Source organism: Pollachius pollachius, assembly GCF_949987615.1.
Source record: "Pollachius pollachius genome assembly, chromosome: 15".
Classification (NCBI taxonomy): domain Eukaryota; kingdom Metazoa; phylum Chordata; class Actinopteri; order Gadiformes; family Gadidae; genus Pollachius; species Pollachius pollachius.
In genome coordinates this window covers 2,880,194-2,900,622 of record NC_136948.1, presented here as the reverse complement: position 1 = coordinate 2,900,622, position 20,429 = coordinate 2,880,194, and the positions used below count along the sequence as shown (strand labels likewise).

Genomic DNA, 20,429 nt, shown 5'->3' with positions numbered 1-20,429 from the left:
GATGGTCTACTTCAGGGTCGGGACGCAACCTCTGAACCCCAGCATGATGCTACCTGCCTGGATCTGCATAGAGCCACCTGTACAGGTACACAACCCAGCCCTGACTTTATATAGGACTACACACCTGTACAGGTACACAACCCAGCCCTGACTTTATATAGGACTACACACCTGTACAGGTACACAACCCAGCCCTGACTTTATATAGGACTAGACACCTGTACAGGTAGACTGGCCCTAACCTTCTATAGGACTAGACACCTGTACAGGTACACAACCCAGCCCTAACCTGCTATAGGACTACACACCTGTACAGGTAGACTGGCCCAAACCTTCTATAGGACTACACACCTGTACAGGTAGACTGGCCATAACCTTCTATAGGCCTACACACCTGTACAGGTAGACAAACAGCCCTAACCTTCTATAGGCCTACACACCTGTACAGGTAGACAAACAGCCCTAACCTTCTATAGGCCTACACACCTGTACAGGTAGACTGGCCCTAACCTTCTATAGGCCTACACACCTGTACAGGTAGACTGGCCCTAACCTTCTATAGGCCTACACACCTGTACAGGTAGACAAACAGCCCTAACCTTCTATAGGCCTACACACCTGTACAGGTAGACTGGCCCTAACCTTCTATAGGCCTACACACCTGTACAGGTAGACAAACAGCCCAAACCTTCTATAGGCCTACACACCTGTACAGGTAGACTGGCCCTAACCTTCTATAGGCCTACACACCTGTACAGGTAGACAAACAGCCCAAACCTTCTATAGGACTACTCACCTGTACAGGTAGTAGACTCTATAGCAGCGTGGATCACCTAACCCCATGTCCCCCTCCCCCCCCCCTCAGCCGGTGGGGGTGCAGCTGGTCAGCATCCACAGCAGTCCTAACGACCGCCAGCTGTGGGCGCTGGACAACCGCGGCAGCGTGCACGTGAGGACCGGCCTCAACGAGGAGATGCCCGTGGGCACGGACTGGGAGCAGGTCCCAGGTAGGATCCCCTGCCTGCAGGGGTCTGTCCCCTTCACCTGGATACACCCTTGTTACACCTGATTACACCTGGATACACCTGTTCACACCTGATTACACCTGGATACACCTGTTCACACCTTGATACACCTGATTACACCTGAATACACTTGCTCACCTGTTCCCACCTGGATACACCTGTTCACACCTGATTACACTTGGGTACCCCTGTTCACACCTGATTACACCTGGACACACCTTTTATTGGAGAATAACAATAACTGTTCAATGATTAGTGGATGACTAGTGATGGTGAGTGCATGACATCATGGTTGAACTCTGACCTCTCAACAGGGCTGGCCGCCAGCCAGCTGGTCCTGAGTGTCCGGACGGTCTGGGTCCGATGTCCCAACGGAGAGATCGCCCGTCGCTACGGTAACACGGCCAGGAACCCGGCGGGAGATTACTGGAAGAGGATCCCGGGAATGAGCCACTGGCTGGCTGGTGAGGCGGGGGGGTCATGTGCCGTGTTCTGATATATCCATACGTCCCGTACTTACTATACTTAGTTTGAGTACGTAGGGCTTTCTGTCTGTCAAGTATGTACTGATGGTCTCTCTCTCTCTCTCGATCTCTCTCTCTCTCTCTCTCTCTCTCTCTCTCTCTCTCTCTCTCTCTCTCTCTCTCTCTCTCTCTCTCTCTCTCTCTCTCTCTCTCGTGTGTACTGATGGTCTCTCTCTCTCTCTCTCTCTCTCTCTCTCTAGTGTGTACTGATGGGCTCTCTCTCTCTCTCTCTAGTGTGTAATGATGGTCTCTCTCTCCCTCTCTCTCTCTCTCTCTCTCTCTCTCTAGTGTGTACTGATGGTCTCTCTCTAGTTTGTAATGATGGTCTCTTTCTCTCTCTCTCTCCCTCTCTCTCTCTCTCTCTCTCTCTAGTGTGTACTGATGGTCTCTCTCTCTCTCTCTCTAGTGTGTACTGATGGTCTCTTTCTCTCTCCCTCTCTCTCCCTCTCTCTCTCTCTCTCTCTCTCTAGTGTGTACTGATGGTCTCTCTCTCTCTAGTGTGTACTGATGGTCTCTTTCTCTCTCCCTCTCTCTCTCTCTCTCTCTCTCTCTCTCTAGTGTGTACTGATGGTCTCTCTCTCTCTCGTGTGTACTGATGGTCTCTCTCCCTCTCTCCCTAGTCACTCCTGATGATGCGTTGTGGGCGGTTACCGTCTCGGGGGGGCTGTCCCACCGCCTCACTAAGCCCCTCCCCCACAACCCCCCTGCCGACCCCGCCCCCCCTGCCGACGACCTGGAGGACGAATGGGAGGTCATCTAAAGAGTGATGTCATCGCCGTGCTGATAGGATGACGCAGCGGGACTCGGCTTCCTGTGGCGTCTGATGATGTCACAGCTCTTTTATTGGGACTTCCTGTGAACATTTGAAGGGGGACAAAAATCAAAAGGGGAGGATTCTCCCCGTGTTTGGACCACTCTGATTGGCTGAGGTTGATAACGGGTTCACCCTATTGGCCCAGGCTCTGCTTGTTTACTTGTAAATACTAACGCTAAGAATGCCACACATGCACATTATACCCCCCTTGGTGTGACCTAGGCCAAAAAGCCCTGCACATGCATCACTTTCCCTAAGAAACGCTGCGTTCTGTTATTGAAGTGTACGCAGATGGTTGTTACTAGGTAGACATTAACGCGTTAAGTCATAGAGGTTTAATCCATGATTAAGATGTAACTCATAACGAAAGCCATACTGTACCAGACCGGTTCTGCAGGTAGTGGGGTGAGGCATCTTAACCTTCCCCTAACCTGGTGCTGTGGCATTTCATGTCTGGGATTAAGTAAGTACAATTTTATCCTAGCCCTAACACCCTAAAACACTAAACACTAAATCGTTATCCTGTATCCTCAACCCACCACCCTTACCTTAACCCTTTACCCTTTACCCTGACTCTTAACACTAAATCTTACACCGAACCCTCAACCCGTAACCCTAACACTCACTCGAAACCTTAACCATTAGGCCCTTACCCTTAACACTACCTCCTAACCCTAACCCTAACCCTTAACACTAACCCCTAACCCTTACCCTTAACCTCAATGCTCTTAACCTTTGACATAAGAGGGCCCAGCGGGCCAGTAGGAGAAGATGTCACCTTGTGAAGACTAGCCTTCAGACTAGTAAACAACACTAACTAGAGGATTAGACTAAGATCCTCTTCTTCCATTACTGCTGGTGGATGATAGCTGAGGTCACCGTTTACCCAGAGATGTTTTAAATGCCTTTGTCAGAGGGGGTGTATCAGGCCCACCTTGAAGCGGTTTTTAATGATGCATATAAACCATCTAAACCCAACAGGAATCCGGACGTATCATCCATCACTGCTTTATTTATCATGGTAGCGGACATCTTCTCTGTCGTTCATGAGTGGAAACTTTGGTGACGCATGAACAGTCAGTCAGTGGAGCTCTGGGTTCAACGTGTGTAGCGGTGGTGAACAAATGCTCTGTACATAATAAATGTGTGTAACGGTGGTGCTTCAACAGGTTTGTGAACACACACTCAGAGTATCATGTCTCTAGAGTGGCAGTATGGGGTTTAACTAGTGTTTAACTAGTGCAGCAGTATGGGGTTTAACTAGTGTTTAACTAGTGCAGCAGTATGGGGTTTAACTAGTGTTTAACAAGTGCAGCAGTGTGAGGTTTAACTAGTCTTTAACTAGTGCAGCAGTATGGGGTTTAACTAGTGTTTAACAAGTGCAGCAGTATGGGGTTTAACTAGTGCAGCAGTATGGGGTTTAACTAGTGTTTAACAAGTGCAGCAGTATGAGGTTTAACTAGTGCAGCAGTATGGGGTTTAACTAGTCTTTAACTAGTGCAGCAGTATGAGGTTTAACTAGTCTTTAACAAGTGCAGCAGTATGGGGTTTAACTAGTGTTTAACAAGTGCAGCAGTATGAGGTTTAACTAGTCTTTAACTAGTGCAGCAGTATGGGGTTTAACTAGTGTTTAACTAGTGCAGCAGTATGGGGTTTAACTAGTGTTTAACTAGTGCAGCAGTATGGGGTTTAACTAGTGCAGCAGTATGGGGTTTAACTAGTCTTTAACTAGTGCAGCAGTATGGGGTTTAACTAGTGTTTAACAAGTGCAGCAGTATGGGGTTTAACTAGTGTTTAACAAGTGCAGCAGTATGAGGTTTAACTAGTCTTTAACTAGTGCAGCAGTATGGGGTTTAACTAGTGTTTAACAAGTGCAGCAGTATGGGGTTTAACTAGTGCAGCAGTATGGGGTTTAACTAGTCTTTAACTAGTGCAGCAGTATGGGGTTTAACTAGTGTTTAACAAGTGCAGCAGTATGAGGTTTAACTAGTCTTTAACTAGTGCAGCAGTATGGGGTTTAACTAGTGTTTAACTAGTGCAGCAGTATGGGGTTTAACTAGTGCAGCAGTATGGGGTTTAACTAGTGCAGCAGTATGGGGTTTAACTAGTCTTTAACTAGTGCAGCAGTATGGGGTTTAACTAGTGCAGCAGTATGGGGTTTAACTAGTCTTTAACTAGTGCAGCAGTATGGGGTTTAACTAGTGTTTAACTAGTGCAGCAGTATGGGGTTTAACTAGTGCAGCAGTATGGGGTTTAACTAGTGCAGCAGTATGGGGTTTAACTAGTCTTTAACTAGTGCAGCAGTATGGGGTTTAACTAGTGTTTAACTAGTGCAGCAGTATGGGGTTTAACTAGTGCAGCAGTATGGGGTTTAACTAGTGCAGCAGTATGGGGTTTAACTAGTCTTTAACTAGTGCAGCAGTATGGGGTTTAACTAGTGTTTAACTAGTGCAGCAGTATGGGGTTTAACTAGTGCAGCAGTATGGGGTTTAACTAGTGTTTTAACTAGTTTAGCATGTTTGGGTTTAACTAGTGTGGAGTTTGAACGTGGATGTTTTAACTAGTGGGGCAGTAAAACATTGGTTAGTTATGGGTAAGAGGTCTTTAAGTCTAAGGTGGTTAGGGTTAGTAAGGTTAGGGTTAGTAAGGATGAGGGTTAGTATGGATTAGGTATGCTGTAAGTATGATCATATTGGTCTAAGTAGGCTCAGAGAGGTGTAAGTAGGTTCAGTTTGGTGTAAGTAGGTTCAGTTTGGTGTGAGTAGGCTCAGAGAGGTGTAAGTAGGTTCAGTTTGGTGTGAGTAGGCTCAGAGAGGTGTAAGTCGGCTCAGATGGTGTAAGTAGGATCATAAAGGTGTAAGTAGGCTCAGAGAGGTACGTAGGATCAGAGAGTCATCGGGACTGACACGTCTTCAGATAACAAACTTTACTATGAAGAATAAACCTTTGATCGCACATTCAGCGATGTGTTATATACTGGCCCTCAGTGTACTTTGACTAAGGTCAAAGTACACTGAGTGACCATATAACCAACACATTGTTGAAATAGGGAAATGTCTCACATTTATGAGACATGGGGCTATGCATTTATAATGTAGGTTCAGTTTATACTAATGAAGTGAATTATAACACTAATGTAGACCGAGTCTATTGTTATGAAGTTTATTATAACACTAATGTAGGCTGAGTCTATACTAATGAAGTGTATAACACTAATGTAGGCTTAGTCTATACTAATGAAGTGTATTATAACACTAATGTAGGCTTAGTCTTTACTCATAAGGTATATTACAACACTAATGTAGTCTCTCTACTAATGAAGTGTATAACACTAATGTAGGCTGAGTCTATACTAATGAAGTGTATTATAACACTAATGTAGGCTGAGTCTATACTAATGAAGTGTATTATAACACTAATGTAGGTTTAGTCTTTACTAATGAGGTGTATTATGGCACTAATGTAGGTTTAGTCTTTACTAATGAGGTGTATTATGGCACTAATGTAGGCCGAGTGATGTTTACAACACAGTCCCTGCTGATGTATAGATTCAAGACAGCGGCCACAGACCAGTTTAGTAACAAGAGTTTATTTACATCAAACAGCCCCCCCCCCTGGGGGAGGGGCTCATGTGTGCCCTGCTCAAGAGCACCGGCCTCCAGTGAGGTAGTCGCACCGCATCGCCTTCTAATGTACACGTCCCACCAGAACCTTCCCCAAACAAAGTCAAACAGACAAACTTCTCCAGCTTTCTGCAGTCCGCACGCCCCGAGGTACAGCGCTAATGTTGGCCTTCAACACACGCACACACACACACACACACACACACACACACACTCTATACCGTATATACATTATACATAGCTGCCAGAGTGCCGGTTCGGACAGGCGTCTCAGAGAGGGAAGTCTATGGGCTTGAGGAAACCCGGCAGGCAGTCCAGCCTTTCGGCCGGCACGGAGCGGACCAGCGTCTGCATGGCCCTGACGAACAGGGAGGGGGGGGAGGCCGCCCCGGCCAGCCAGCGGAAGGCCTCCGTCCCCACCAGCCGCCGCCACCGCTCCGGCTCCAGCTCCGCCAGCTGCTGGTGGAGCCCCTGGTGCGGCCGCGGGCTGAAGAGCAGCAGGTAGCCCAGGCACACCCGCCGGCCCCGGGCCTCCGCCGACCCGCGGGCCGGCTCGCCGCCCATCAGCCGCAGCAGGGCGTCCAGGGGCGTGGCCCCGGCGCCGTCGCTCAGCCCCGGGTTGGCCCCGTGGCCCAGCAGCAGCAGAAGGCACTCGGGGCGCAGCAGGTCGCACGCCAGCCGCACCGCCGTCTTCCCGCCGTCGGCGTCGTGCGGGCAGCCGCCGCGGCCGTCCAGGAAGCGGCGGCGGGCGCCCTCGGAGGGGAGGTCCTTCAGCGCCGTCAGCATCATCTTCAGGATGGCCACGCGGCCGTAGCGCACCGCCGCTGCCAGGTGCGGCGGCCCCGACGCCCCGCAGCAGCGGAAGCTCCCGCTGGGGGGCTCCAGGGCGGCGACGGAGAAGCCGCACAGCAGTTGGCGGGCGTAGGCCTGGTGGTCGTGCACCAGGGCGTAGAGCAGCGCCTCGGCCGGGCTGAAGGCGCGCGCCTGGCCATCCGCCTCCCAGTGGAACACCTCCATGCGGCGCATGTCCTCCAGCAGCCAGGGGGGCAGGCCGTCGCGCACCGCCTGGTAGAAGGCCAGCGACGTCCGCTGGCACCGCTTCTCTGACTTGTAGTCCGAGCGGCCCTCGCCGTGCTGCACCTCCACGTCCCACGGCATCCCCTCAGCACTCTGCCCCCTGAGGGCGACCCCCAAACACACAGTCAGGCACCGCTAGGGCGACCCCCAGCACACAGTCAGGCACCGCTAGGGCACCCCCGAATACAGGCAAGTACCGCTAGGGCACCCCCGAATACAGGCAAGCACCGCTAGGGCACCCCCGAATACAGGCAAGCACCGCTAGGGCACCCCCGAAAACAGGCAAGTACCACTAGGGCACCCCCGAATACAGGCAAGTACCGCTAGGGCACCCCCGAAAACAGGCAAGTACCGCTAGGGCACCGACTAGAATACACACTCAAAGTATCGCGAGTAAGAAGCACAATCCAAGTCTGGAGTTGGCTCCGTGCACGGGTCTGTTGCTGCACTGAAGAGGAGTCAGTCACGAGAGAAGGCAGCGGCGATAAACAGTAGCGGGGCGGTAGTTGTTCACTATCAGTCTCCTGCAGCGGTTTCTCCAAACCCCCTGCGCCGAACACCACGCGCTTTAAATACCCCCTAGCCGGACCCCCCGCGTGCGTCACTAGTGCACCCCATTGGCCCGCGACTGCGTCCAGTGTGTGGTGAAATGTGACATCACCACCTGTTTACAGTAGATCGTCCTCTGGCCGTGCCCTTATTTGCAGAGCGAGGAGGTATCCCCCCTCGTGACCCACTTGTTGTGGCCGACGCGTTTCGAGTGTCGCTGCTGCATAGCGAACATCGCGGGGACTCAGTGTTTGGCACGGCCGCCGGCCGGGACGTGCGTCGGTCTGCGTTACCTCAGCAGCTCCGGCGTCTGTCCAGGGTCGCCTCGTTCTGTACACAAACACCCCTCGATGCGTCGATAGATCCACGCCTCAACACGACCTCAACTATTGAGGGAACCGATTGTTACGATCAACACACGATCAATAGGAATGTCGCGACAGCAGTTACACACGCAAACGGGACAATAACAATAAAAGTGTGTGTGGTGGTATGTGCGTGCCAAGTTGGCAGTCATTTACCAGAATCGGGATGTTTTGAATGATGTTGGGATCCGCAATGAAAGTACGGACCTCTGAGGAGCTGACCCGGCCGAGGAAGACTGTGGAGGAGTTAAGATATTGATGATGATGATGATGATGATGATGATGATGATGATGATAATGAGGATGATGGTGATGATGATGGCGCCATCTGGCGGACCATTGGTGGAGATGATGAGGATGGAGTACTGATGAAGAGGAGTGAAGAGAATGATGAAGAACATCCGAAAGAGCTGTATTGCTATGTACGTTTGCACATCAAATGATTATTTTTGTTATTTTGGCGCAATGAACATATTAGGCTGATAATTTTGGAGCCCTGAAGAGGAGTTTGTGAAGAAGATGAGGGTACAGTTGGTGGAGGAGTGTGTGAAGAAGCTGGTGGTGACAGCAACAGCGCTATCTGGCGGACGGTTTGCGTTGACACAACCCGGAGTTCAACACGCTTAACCGAAAGACACGACCGCCTCCGCGTCCTCATCTCCACGGCTTCTGTTTCTGCTGCCAGGATGATCATCTCTGACGGAAATACACAACGTAGAACCAGCCGCCCATGTCGTTGTTGAGAGAGAGCGTTATTTAACTCTAAGAGGAGCACAGTAAACCTACTAGCTGATTACCTCAACTTTTATCGACCCCGTCCGAGTCTTAACTCGCATGGTCGCGCTGAAGCTGTGAACCAACACTGTTTCTCTGGGGTTCGGCGGTGCGTGGGGATGTCGGGATGTTTCTGAGTGCGAGGCATTGACGGTGAGGTTCATGAGTCCATCATTAGCCCATTTGACAGATTACTTTGTCTGACCGCCCCGGCTAGCCTGCTAACTAGCCACAGAGCTAACTGCTAGCCTCGCTGCTAACACCTAGTTAGTATAGTTCAGTCTTTTCCACTGCAACTATGCCGGCGATGTTGGAGAAGAACGGCATCGAGATAACTGGAAAGAGACGGGGCAGGAACGCCGTAAACAACCCGAACAAAAGTTATCAGTCTAACGGAAACAGCGTCAACTCCTGGGAAGAGGGGAGTTCGGGCTCGAGCAGCGACGAGGAACACGGTGAGTGGTAGCCTCGGTCTCTCCCAACTACTTGAGCTCTTTCTAAATTGTTTAGTTTGGCACCAAACTGACTTCTGCTTGCGTCCAGGTGGCGGTGGGATGCGAGTTGGACCGCAGTACCAAGCCATGGTACCGGACTATGACCCAGGTAAACCTTTTTCACACGTCTTCAACCTGACCTGCTGAGTATCCTTTTGGGGAATGCGTAGCCTCGAACATCCGGGTTGTGATAGCATAGAGTTGACTCATCTCTAACTTAGCTTTTCCTCATTTCGCTGATATAATCGTCCTTAATATAAACGTTATTAAACTTGTAAATAATATAACCAATTCTTTAGAGAAAAAAATTATATATATTATTCTTAAATTTATTAGTTTTATCATTTATAAAAATAAATAAATATATATATATATATATATATATATATATATATATATATATTTCTTTGACCTCTGGTGTTCCAGATGTTATTGAGCTGATGTTCAAGATGTTATTGAGCTGATGTTCCAGATGTTATTGAGGTGGTGTTTTGCTTCCAGATGTGGCGAAGGCAGCCCAGGAGCGAGAGAACCTGGGCATGCTGGTCTGGATCCCCAGCATCTCGCTGGCTGACACCAAATGTAAGACCAGCTCTGAGAACGGGATATTAGAGAGAGACCAGCTCGGAGCCCGGGAGAGTAGAGAGAGACCGACTCTGAGAGCAGTAGATGAGAGAGAGACCAGCTCGGAGAACGCGAGGGGAAGAGAGAGACCAGCGGTGAGAACGTGAGGGGAAGAGAGACCAACTCTGAGAACTGGAGGGGAAGAGAGAGACCATCTCTGAGAAAGGGAGAGGACAGAGAGACCATCTCTGAGAATGAGAGGGGAGAGAGACCAGCTATGGGAACAAGAGGGAAAGAGAGACCAGCTCAGAGAATGGGAGGGGAAGAGAGACCAGCTCTGAGAACGGGAGAGGACAGAGAGACCATCTCTGAGAATGAGAGGGGAGAGAGACCAGCTATGGGAACGAGAGGGGAGAGTGAGACCAGCTCTGAGAATGATGGGAAGAGAGAGACCAGCTCTGAGAACGTGATGGGAAGAGAGACCAGCTCTGAGAATGTGAGTGGAAGAGAGACCATCTCTGAGAAGGAGAGGGAAGAGAGACCAGCTCTGAGAACGGGAGGGGAGAGAGAGAGACAAGCTCTGAGAATGTGAGGGGAAGAGAGAGACCAGCTCTGAGAAAGTGAGGGGGAGAGAGAGACCAGCTCTGAGAAAGTGAGGGGAAGAGAGAGAGACCAGCTCTAAGAATGTGAGGGGAAGAGAGAGACCAGCTCTGTGGAACGTTAGGGGAGAGATCAGCTCTGTGAAACTTGAGGGGAGAGAAAGACCAGCTCTGAGACTGTGAGGGGGGAGAGAGAGAGCATCTCTGTGGATCTTGAGGGAAGAGAGAAAGACCAGCTCTGATAATGTGAGGGAAAGAGAGACCAGCTCTAAGGAAGGTGAGGGGAGAGACTAGCTCTTAAGAACGTGAGGGGAGAGAGAGACCAGCTCTGAGAACGTGAGGGAAGAGAGAGACCAGCTCTGATAACGTGAGGGGAGAGACCAGCTCTGAGAATGCCAGGGGGAAAGAGAGAGACCAGCTCTGAGAACGTGAGGGGAGAGAGAGACTAGCTCTGTGGAACTTGCCTGGAAGAGAGACCAGCTCTGATAATGGGAGGGGAAGAGAGAGAGACCAGCTCTGTGGAACATGATAGGAGAGAGAGACCAGCTCTTTGAAACTTGAAGGGAGAGACCAGCTCTGAGAATGTGAGGGGAGAGAGAGAGAGAACAGCTCTAGGGAGTATGAGGGGAGAGAGAGACAGCTCTGGGGAAGGTGAAGGGAGAGACAGTGGTGCGGTATCACTGTGTGTGCTCACGCTGGTTCTCTCTCTCGCCAGTGGACGAATACATCGCCATCGCCAAGGAGAGACACGGCTACAACATGGAACAGGTGAGGTTGCCATGGATACACTCGCAGATGAAGAGCGGTGTGGTCGGTGTCATCAGGTCCATGTCCAGGCTCCAGCTGACCTGTGTGTGTGTGTGTGTGTGTGTCCGTCCGTCCAGGCGCTGGGGATGCTGTTCTGGCACAAGCACAACGTGGAGAAGTCTCTGGCCGACCTGCCCAACTTCACCCCCTTCCCAGACGAGTGGACGGTGGAAGACAGGGTCCTGTTTGAGCAGGCCTTCAGCTTCCATGGCAAGAGCTTCCACCGCATCCAGCAGATGGTGAGCTCCCTCTACTCTATACAACTGTATTACTATAGCACTACATCCATGCTCCCTCTACTCGATACAACTGTATTACTATAGAACCACATCCATGCTCCCTCTATTCTATACAACTGTATTACTATAGCACGACATCCATGCTCCCTCTACTCTATACAACTGTACTATAGAACCACATCCATGCTCCCTCTACTCTATACAACTGTATTACTATATAACTACATCCATGCTCCCTCTACTCGATACAACTGTATTACTATAGCACTACATCCACGCTCCCTCTACTCGATACAACTGTATTACTATAGCACTACATCCACGCTCCCTCTACTCTATACAACTGTATTACTATAGCACTACATCCACGCTCCCTCTACTCTATACAACTGTATTACTATAGAACCACATCCATGCTCCCTCTACTCTATACAACTGTATTACTATAGCACTACATCCACGCTCCCTCTACTCTATACAACTGTATTACTATAGAACCACATCCATGCTCCCTCTACTCTATACAACTGTATTACTATAGCACTACATCCATGCTCCCTCTACTCTATACAACTATATGATTATACATCAGCTGTGGTGTGTGTGTGTGTGTGTGTGTGTGTGTGTGTGTGTGTGTGTGTGTGTGTGTGTGTGTGTGTGTGTGTGTGTGTGTGTGTGTGTGTGTGTGTGTGTGTGTGTGTGTAGCTGCCAGATAAGTCCATGGCCAGCCTGGTCAGGTTCTACTACTCTTGGAAGAAGAGCCGCAGTAAGACCAGTCTGATGGACCGCCACGCCCGCAAGCACAGGAGAGAGAGAGACAGGTACGCTCTAGTAACCATGGTTACTGCCACGCCCGCAAGCAGAAGAGAGAGAGACAGGTACTACACTCTAGTAACCATGGTTACAACTACACTCTGGTTACCATGTTACAACTACACTCTAGTAACCATGGTTACATCTACACTCTGGTACCCATGGTTACAACTTCACTCTAGTAACCATGGTGACCATCATGCTCTGGTAACTAGTAAGGTTACTAATACCTGTGTGTGTGTGTGTGTGTGTGTGTGTGTGTGTCAGTGAGGATGAGGTGGAGGAGGGGAATGTGAACGCTCCAAGTGACACAGAATTCCAAGACCCAACCAAGGAGGTAACCTGTCTACCTGTCCGTCCATTTGTATGTCTCTCTGTTTGCCTGTCTACCTGACTCTTTACCTGGCTGCCTGTTGGTCCATGAGTCTGTCTCTGTTTACCTGTCAATTTCTGTTTACCGACTGGTTTGTTTATCAGTTGGTAAAATGACTAGTTTGCTGGTTAACTAGGTAAACCCTGGCTAGCAGCAGGTCATTAGCTGGTCAGCAGCTCTAACCTGGCTCTGTTCTGCTGCTCAGGTGGGGTCAACGGTGCCTGAGAGTTCCCAGGTGGCACCGTCCAGCGAGCAGAAGGTGAATATTGAACAATTATTTGCCAAAGGCAAAGTGAATAATTTATTTGTTTTATTAGCAGTTTAAAAGCGTTATCAAACAATATCCTGAGTTAGAGATCCCAATATCCCGAGATAGCGAACCAATCAAATTGCGCCATCTTACGAGGTTCACGTGTAACATATACCAAATATCTATATTGATATATCTCTATCTTTATCTCTATAGATAGAGGTATAAAATGAGGTCAGAGAAATGGCCTCACTTGTACAGGTTCGTAGGCGTAGCCAATAGAAAACTGGAAAACCATTTATCCTAATCTGAATCTGAATTACTTTCATTACATTTTATAGTACAAGTACACCAGCGCAATTCTTAGGCTTGGTTCCTCAACAGGCATACACCTCAACATAGCAGCAACATTACAATAAAATAAAGTAATAAGATTGTTAAAATAAAAATATGTAAAAATAAGTAGCAGAAGGGGTAGTGGTACCAGCCACGGTTGATTCTAGTGCAAAAAAACCATATATTTCAGCTGGAGATGGCAAACTTCTTTTATTTTCACCGTTGAGATCCCCCTGTTTCACCCTTTGATTGATCAAAGTCAAATAACGTGACCCCTGCCCCCCCGTGTCTCCAGCCAGCCCCCGTGGATAAGCCCGTCCACGTGAAGAGGGAGGGGCCCGGCTTCTCCGGGAAGACCCTGCAGAGGACCAAGAAGAAGCCGCCCAAAGGCATGCACCTGACGCAGGGCGACGTGGCGGCCCTGTCCTGCAGTGCCCCCGCTGCCAAGGGGGTGATACGGCAGCTGGACTCAGAACTGGTCACCATCAAGCGACAAGTACGATCAAACACCGCCTCCGGTGGTGGAGCATTGGTTTTTTTCTGTAATGGATTTCTCTTTATAAATGTGTTTTTATAATAAGAACAACATGTATGTATTTTTTTTAATATTTTTTCTGATGGATTTCTTTGTAAATTATTTATTTATTCAATTTTTAATGATGTTTTTGTGTTTAGGCAGTGCTCTTATATTACTAATGGACATGTTAGAGTTGGACGGTTATTTTAATGTGAAATAATAAAAATGCAGTACTGGTTACAGTAAACAACACAACGCTAGAACCGTTCGGAAGCTGTTACCGTACATAATACAACTAAACCGTGGAGTCAAATGATCCCCAGACTCGGCCGATCGCCTGATCATATGTCTGGATGGATCCCTGAATAAACAGTCGACCGGACGTCATGACTGACTGGTCTCTCGTCCCTTTCAGATCCAGACCATCAAACAGGCCAACGGCACTCTGAAGGACAAGCTGACCTCGGGAGTGGAGCAGTACAGAATCCCTGAGGTACCTCACCCTCACCCTCACCTTTGACCTGTGACCCTTGACTCGGGTCCGTGGGGGTTTGGAGAACACTGCTGAAGAACGCTTTCCTTCCAGGTGAACCAGAAGTTCAACACCCGCTGGACCACAGAGGAGCAGCTGCTTGCTGTCCAAGGTAGGCCCCGCCTCCAGCGCTCTGACCAGGCAGGCTCTGCCACAGGATGCCCTGGCGCTCGGCGACTAATCGAATTTTGATCGCGATTTCGATTTTAGCGTCAAACAATCTTACAAAAAATTATCAAAATCAAGTTTTTTTCTTCTTTTTTATTATATATATATATATATTTTTTTTTTTAATGTTTTATAGAAAGGGCAGAACAGCTGGATACATATCTGTACATCATTTTAGATTGGATCATTTTCTTTTTTCTATCTTTTATTTTGTGTATTCTTTTTAAGGCGAAATTTCTCAGTTACAAAAAAAAAATCTGAGAGACATGCCTAATAAATAGACCATCTTTTCAAACTCAAAAAAATAATCATTTGAATAATCGTGATTTCAATATTGACCAAAATAATCGTGATTATGATTTTTCCCATAATCGAGCAGCCCTAGCGTGCTCTGCACACCCGCTGGTTAGTAGTAGCTAAGTGTTTAGGCACTACAGTGGTGGAACGAGCCCCTTGTTGATGTAAGGAATGCAATGTCGTTCAACCGCTTCTGCAAAAGACTCAAACCTGTTCAGAGTTCACATGTGCCGTGTTCCAATATCCATACTATCCGTCCTTACTAGCCTAAGTTTGAGTACGTAGGGCGTTCTGATTCAGATCGGGCGAAAATGAGTGTACTGAAAGGACCCGGATGGTGTACTCAAAACGGTCAAACCGCGAAGTGCGGATCGCCGTACACTTTTCGTGCTCAACGGCAGCCATCTTAGCTACGTAGCGGGAAGAGGGCGGAGCCAGGCTGAGCCAAAGTCGGCGCATTTTCCACATAGCCTGCATTAATAGTCATTTTGTAGTTTTTATAGCTTTTATAGGTTTTTATAGCTGCTAGGCGTAAAGAGTTCAGCGTTCACAGCGGGATGTTTATGGCGGGGGAGGAGCCACGGCCGCAGTCGCGATCGTAATTTCCGGTTAGTGCCCCAGGGAGTATTCCATTTGGAACAACACTGACATCTGAAAATTAGCGCACTTAGTGAGTGCGGATAGTGTACTTCGTTTAAGTGTACTCATGGAAGTATGGATATGGGAACACGGCACTAGACTCTGCATAGCCTCCCCCTCCCACCCTTTCTACTTATTGTACGTTGAACATCCTGGCTCTTAATGTACGCACTTATTTTATGTCGTTCTTAGTTATAGTACTTAGCTAGGATAAGATGGTACACAACTATCTTCGTTGTATACGGGGAATGGGTAACCTTCCGTCCAATTTCAAATCTACCCTTCATCTCTAAAATCCTTGAAAAAACAGTTGCTTCCCAACTCCATTCTCACCTATCCCACAATAACCTATATGATCAGTTCCAGTCCGGTTTCCGCCCACTCCATAGCACTGAAACGGCATTCTTCAAGATAACCTACGACTTAACCTACGACCTACTACTGATTCTGGCCTCCTCCCCATCCTCAACCGCCTCGACCTGAGTTCAGCCTTTGATACACTCTGTCACACCACCCTCCTCAACAGGCTAGCTTCCATTGCCATCACCCACCCTCCGTTAGAATGGTTCAAATCATACCTATCTGGCAGCACTCAGTTTATTAAACTTCTCCGTCACTTCAGGTGTGCCCCAGGGCTCTGTCCTGGGGCCCCTCCTGTTCATCATCTACCTACTTCCCCTCGGCAATATCTTCCGCAAATTGAACATTCACGACACCCAGCTCTACCTCACCACTAAGCCCTCGTCCATTCTTCCACCCTCCTCCCTCACTAATTGCATCTCTGAAATAAACTGGTTCGCTCTCAACTTCCTCAAATTAAATAGTAGCAAAACGTGTTCTACTCATTGGTACAAAATCAACATTATCAAAAACAAACAGCTTTTCACTCACATTCGATAACTCGACCGTTTCACCCTCCTCCAAGGTTAAGAGTCTGGGTGTCGTCCTAGACAGTACCCCATCCTTTCAATCCCACATCAATAACATCCCCCGGTCTGCCTACTTCCACCTACGAAACATCAATCGCCTCCGCCCTTCCCTGACCCCCTATACTGCCACCATCCTTGTCCACAGCCTCGTCACCTCCCGTATAGATTACTGCAACTCTCTCCTTCTCGGCCTCCCTCACAAATCCCTCCATAAGCTCCAACTGGTCCAGAATTCAGCTGCCCGCTTCATAACACAAACCCCATCCATCCACCACATCACCCCTGTCCTCCGACAGCTCCACTGGCTCTCGGTTCAGTTCCGTATCAAATTCAAAGTCCTCCTGTTTACATTTAAGGCCATCCACAACCTCGCTCCCCCATATCTGTCTGACCTCATCCCCGTACCCACTCCCTCCCGCCCCCTCAGATCCTCTTCCTCCGTACACCTGTCTGTCCCCTCTGCCTGTCTCACCACCATGGGGCACAGAGCATTCAGCCGCTCTGCTCCCCGTCTCTGGAATTCATTAACACCTGAACTCAGAAACATCGATTCATTCCCCCTTTTCAAATCACAACTCAAAACACATCTGTTCAGAACTGCCTATACCACCTGATGCCTGATACTATGTCTGTTATAATAATTGATTTCTCTCTTTCTTAATTTTGATTCTTTCTAATTACTTTTGTGTACCTCTATCCTTGAGTGCCGAGAAAGGCACCTTCAAATCAAATTATTATTAATATTATTATAACCTAACAATTGTTAGTGCTTGGCACTTGGTTCTATGAACATCCTTACTGTACCGACAGAGATATATTTTTTCACCTTCTTCTGACAAATGTACTTATTGTAAGTCGCTTTGGATAAAAGTGTCTGCTAAATGCCCAGAGTGTTAATGCAGTAGCTCACCCGTCCGCCCTGCCCGTCAGCCATCAGGAAGTACGGCCGGGACTTCCAGGCCATCTCGGACGTGATCGGGAACAAGTCGGTGGTGCAGGTGAAGAACTTCTTCGTGAACTACCGGCGCCGCTTCAACCTGGACGAGGTGTTGCAGGAGTGGCAGGCGGAGCACGGCATGGAGGGGGAGAGGAGAGGAGGAGCAGGGGAGGAGGAGAAGATGGAGGTGTCTCCGTCTCCTGAGGAGGGAGGAGTCACGACTCCGGCCACGCCCGAGGAGCCGAAGGAGGTGGGTAGGATGTCACGATGACCTGTGCTGTGTTCCAATATCCATACTATCAGTACTGACTATACTAAGTTTGAGTACGCGGGGCATTCCAATTAAGATCGGGCGAAAATAAGTGTACTGAAAGGACCCGGATGGTGTACTCAAAACGGTCAAACCTCGGAGTGTGGATCGATGCACACTTTTCGTACTCAACGGCAGCCATCTTAGCTACGTAGCGGAAGAGGGCGGAGCCAGGCTGTGCCAAAGTCGGCGCATTTTCCACATAGCCTGCATTAATAGTCATTTTGTAGTTTTTATAGCTTTTATATTTACTATGCGTAAAGAGTTCACTGTTCAAAGCGGGATAATTATTGTGGGGGAGGAGCCGCGGCGGCAGTCGCGATCGTAACTTCCGGTTAGTGCCCCAGGGAGTATTCGATTTGGAACGACACAGACCTCTGAAAATCAGCGCACTTGGACAGTGCGGCTAGTGTTCTACGTTTAAGTGTAGGAGCGCGACTGTTTAAAGCGCTCCGATAGCCAGTAGGGGGCGATAATGTTATTTAGGGCAACACGCCGGAAGAACATTAATTCGCCGATGAACATCTTTTTACTTTATTTACATTTTTCTTTTCTAAAACTTTTCTAAAAGCTTAAACGTTTTCTTGTGGACGTAGGCATAAACGCTGGGAACCTAGGCTTGTTCATTAACCAGGGGCTTACGGGTGTGGATACGTTCACCACTGACACCTCCCGGCCACTAAGCGGCGCTGTGGTGGCCGCCGCTCGGAGCAGATGTTTAGATGCAGTTAAATCCATCCCCTCCTCCGTCACTTCAGGTGTGCCCCAGGGCTCTGTCCAGGGGCCCCTCTTGTTCACCATCTACCTTCTTCCCCTCTGCAATATCTTTCGCAAATTGAACATTCACTCCCACTGTTATGCTAACGACACCCAGCTCTACCTCACCACTAAGCCCTCGTCCATTCTTCCGCTTCCTCCCTCACTTATTGCATCTCTGAAAATAAAAACTGGTTCGCTCTCAACTTCCTCAAATTAAATAGTAGCAAAACGTGTTCTACTCATTGGTACAAAATCAACCTTATCAAAAACGAACAGCTTTTCACTCACCATCGATAACTCCATCGTTTCACCCTCCTCCAAGGTTAGGAGTCTGGGTGTCGTCCTAGACAGTACACCATCCTTTCAATCCCACATCAATAAAATCTCCCGGTCTGCCTACTTCCACCTACGAAACATCAATCGCCTCCGCCCTTCCCTGACCCCCCACACTAGGGATCGACTGATATGGATTTTTTAGGGAAGATACTGATTTTTTTTCATCAGCCTTAGCCGATGGCCGATAACGATTTTCTTGAGACGATATTTGGAGCCAATACTACCCTGGAAATCCAGAGTTCTCGCGAGAGCACAATTTGAATTTGCTCAGCGAGTCACTCTGGGAATGAGCAATATACTCGTGTATATTCTGGGCCTCCCCTGGCCCAGAACATTAACCAATCACATTGATGTATCAGTTATAGGCGGGCCAAAAGCGTTGCTGTTTTACCGACCGGGTACGGCAAGAGTCGTATCTATTGGTTAGATTCACTGGTCTGGATACGTCACCCCTTGTATTCTTCTGATTGGTCGTAGTGTTATCCAACGTGTGTTATCCAGTGATATTTTCAAATGCATGCTTGGTGCCGCCCCTCGAGTTTGGCCACTTTCATTTCTCGCTGCCAGACCCTACAATTTTCTAGATGTGGGTCTGGATTTCCAGGCTAAGCCTCCCTCAATTTACATCATAAAAATGACACAATGATGATAACAAATGTTGCAATGTCTCAATTAAAAAAAAAATGAACATTTATTGAACTGTCTGTAAATCATGCCCACGGAGTCTGAAAATCAGCGCACTTAGTGAGTGCGGATAGTGTTCTACGTTTAAGTGTACTCATGGAAGTATGGATATCGGAACACAGCACTGATGAGGAGCGCAGGGGGGGGACGTTTAATGTGCTCCGATGGCCAGTAGGGGGAGATAATGTTATTAAGGGCAACACGCCGGATCTATTCGCCGATGAACATCTTTTTTAATTAGTTACATTTTTCTTTTCTTCAACTTTTCTAAAAGCTAAAAAAAACGTTTTCTTTAGGACATAGGCATAAACGCAGGAAACCTAGGCTTGTTCATTAACCAGGGGCTTACGGCTGTGGGTCCGTTCACCACTTCCCTGCCACTAAGCGGCCGCCTGGAGCAGACGTTTAGACACAGTTCTTCATGTTGTCCTGTTTGTCTTTCAGGAGGAGCCCGTGACGCCCCAGACCTCCTGAGAAACACACACACACACACACACACACACACACACACACACACACACACACACACACACACACACACACACACACACACACACACACACACACACACACACACACACACACACACACACCCCAATATAACGAGGATACCATGGCAACTGATGGCTGGGAGTTGGCAGAAGGAAGTGAACAAGAACGCCTTGGATTCCAGCCCTCGGCCACTGGTCCCAGTAGGAGCTGGTGGGAGGTTACTGGTTTATAAAACTGTTCAGGGTTTATGGAGCTGTCTCCACTTTAAAACTCTTCTGTCGTGTAGATTGGTGGTATGCTGTAAGTAATGACTATTCCTGTTAAATGCTCCATGGGAACAATCGATAGGCTTTGACCCTTTTAAAACATGAACTTTCTCTTCTTTCTGTTTGTCTCTTCCTACATAAACTGTTATTATTCTGACTCTGCGTGTCTGCTTTGTCCGGAGCTTCTGATGAATTACAGACCTGATGCCCATCAGACCGGAATCTTGGGGCCGTTGAACTCCCGAGTCTGATCCCGGGGAAGTCCTGGGCTTCGGGACACAGGGTGACGGGAAGAGAAACAGAAAGAGCTCTGGCCCCGAGACAACAGGAGTATAAT

The 20,429-nt window shown here is 48.6% G+C and overlaps 3 protein-coding genes across 4 annotated transcripts in view; 2 read left to right on the top strand and 1 right to left on the bottom strand.

Annotated features, from left to right (window-relative positions):
• Window positions 1-3,520, top strand: part of tecpr2 (tectonin beta-propeller repeat containing 2) — a 24,307-nt gene extending 20,787 nt beyond the window's left edge. The window contains exons 23-26 of the mRNA XM_079752328.1: window positions 1-85; window positions 866-1,007; window positions 1,340-1,489; window positions 2,170-3,520. The exon at window positions 1-85 is cut by the window's left edge and continues 64 nt beyond it. Coding sequence (XP_079608454.1) covers window positions 1-85; window positions 866-1,007; window positions 1,340-1,489; window positions 2,170-2,309 — 517 coding nt within the window. The 3' untranslated portion in view covers window positions 2,310-3,520. The remainder of the gene's footprint in view (window positions 86-865; window positions 1,008-1,339; window positions 1,490-2,169) is intronic.
• A 2,426-nt stretch (window positions 3,521-5,946) lies between these two features.
• On the bottom strand, window positions 5,947-8,218 carry ankrd9 (ankyrin repeat domain 9). Its single transcript, XM_079752594.1, has 2 exons — window positions 8,134-8,218; window positions 5,947-7,163 (listed from the first exon to the last, which is right to left on the bottom strand). Exon 2 carries the CDS (start codon window positions 7,142-7,144, stop codon window positions 6,257-6,259), a length of 888 nt encoding a protein of 295 aa, XP_079608720.1. The 5' UTR covers window positions 7,145-7,163; window positions 8,134-8,218; the 3' UTR covers window positions 5,947-6,256.
• Window positions 8,219-8,590: 372 nt separating this feature from the next.
• On the top strand, window positions 8,591-20,249 carry rcor1 (REST corepressor 1). 2 transcript variants are annotated; one of them, XM_079752829.1, is made up of 13 exons: window positions 8,591-9,206; window positions 9,295-9,354; window positions 9,747-9,827; window positions 11,124-11,176; window positions 11,293-11,454; window positions 12,160-12,275; window positions 12,535-12,604; window positions 12,846-12,899; window positions 13,522-13,722; window positions 14,159-14,236; window positions 14,330-14,387; window positions 17,239-17,495; window positions 19,779-20,249. In XM_079752829.1, the coding sequence occupies exons 1-13, from the start codon at window positions 9,050-9,052 to the stop codon at window positions 19,806-19,808; spliced, it is 1,377 nt and encodes a 458-aa protein (XP_079608955.1). In that variant the 5' UTR covers window positions 8,591-9,049; the 3' UTR covers window positions 19,809-20,249. The 2 variants fall into 2 exon arrangements, with proteins under 2 accessions (XP_079608955.1, XP_079608954.1); XM_079752828.1 differs by having other exon boundaries at window positions 12,160-12,332.
• The last annotated feature ends 180 nt before the right edge of the window (window positions 20,250-20,429 follow it).

Excerpts from the sequence above, each read along its gene's own strand:
- rcor1 (XM_079752828.1), top strand. The coding sequence starts at position 9,050 with ATGCCGGCGATGTTGGAGAAGAACGGCATCGAGATAACTGGAAAGAGA. Across the intron at positions 12,900-13,521 it reads CACCGTCCAGCGAGCAGAAG|CCAGCCCCCGTGGATAAGCC; the intron begins GTGAATATTGAA and ends CCGTGTCTCCAG. Across the intron at positions 14,388-17,238 it reads GCAGCTGCTTGCTGTCCAAG|CCATCAGGAAGTACGGCCGG; the intron begins GTAGGCCCCGCC and ends CCTGCCCGTCAG.
- ankrd9 (XM_079752594.1), bottom strand. The coding sequence starts at position 7,144 with ATGCCGTGGGACGTGGAGGTGCAGCACGGCGAGGGCCGCTCGGACTAC.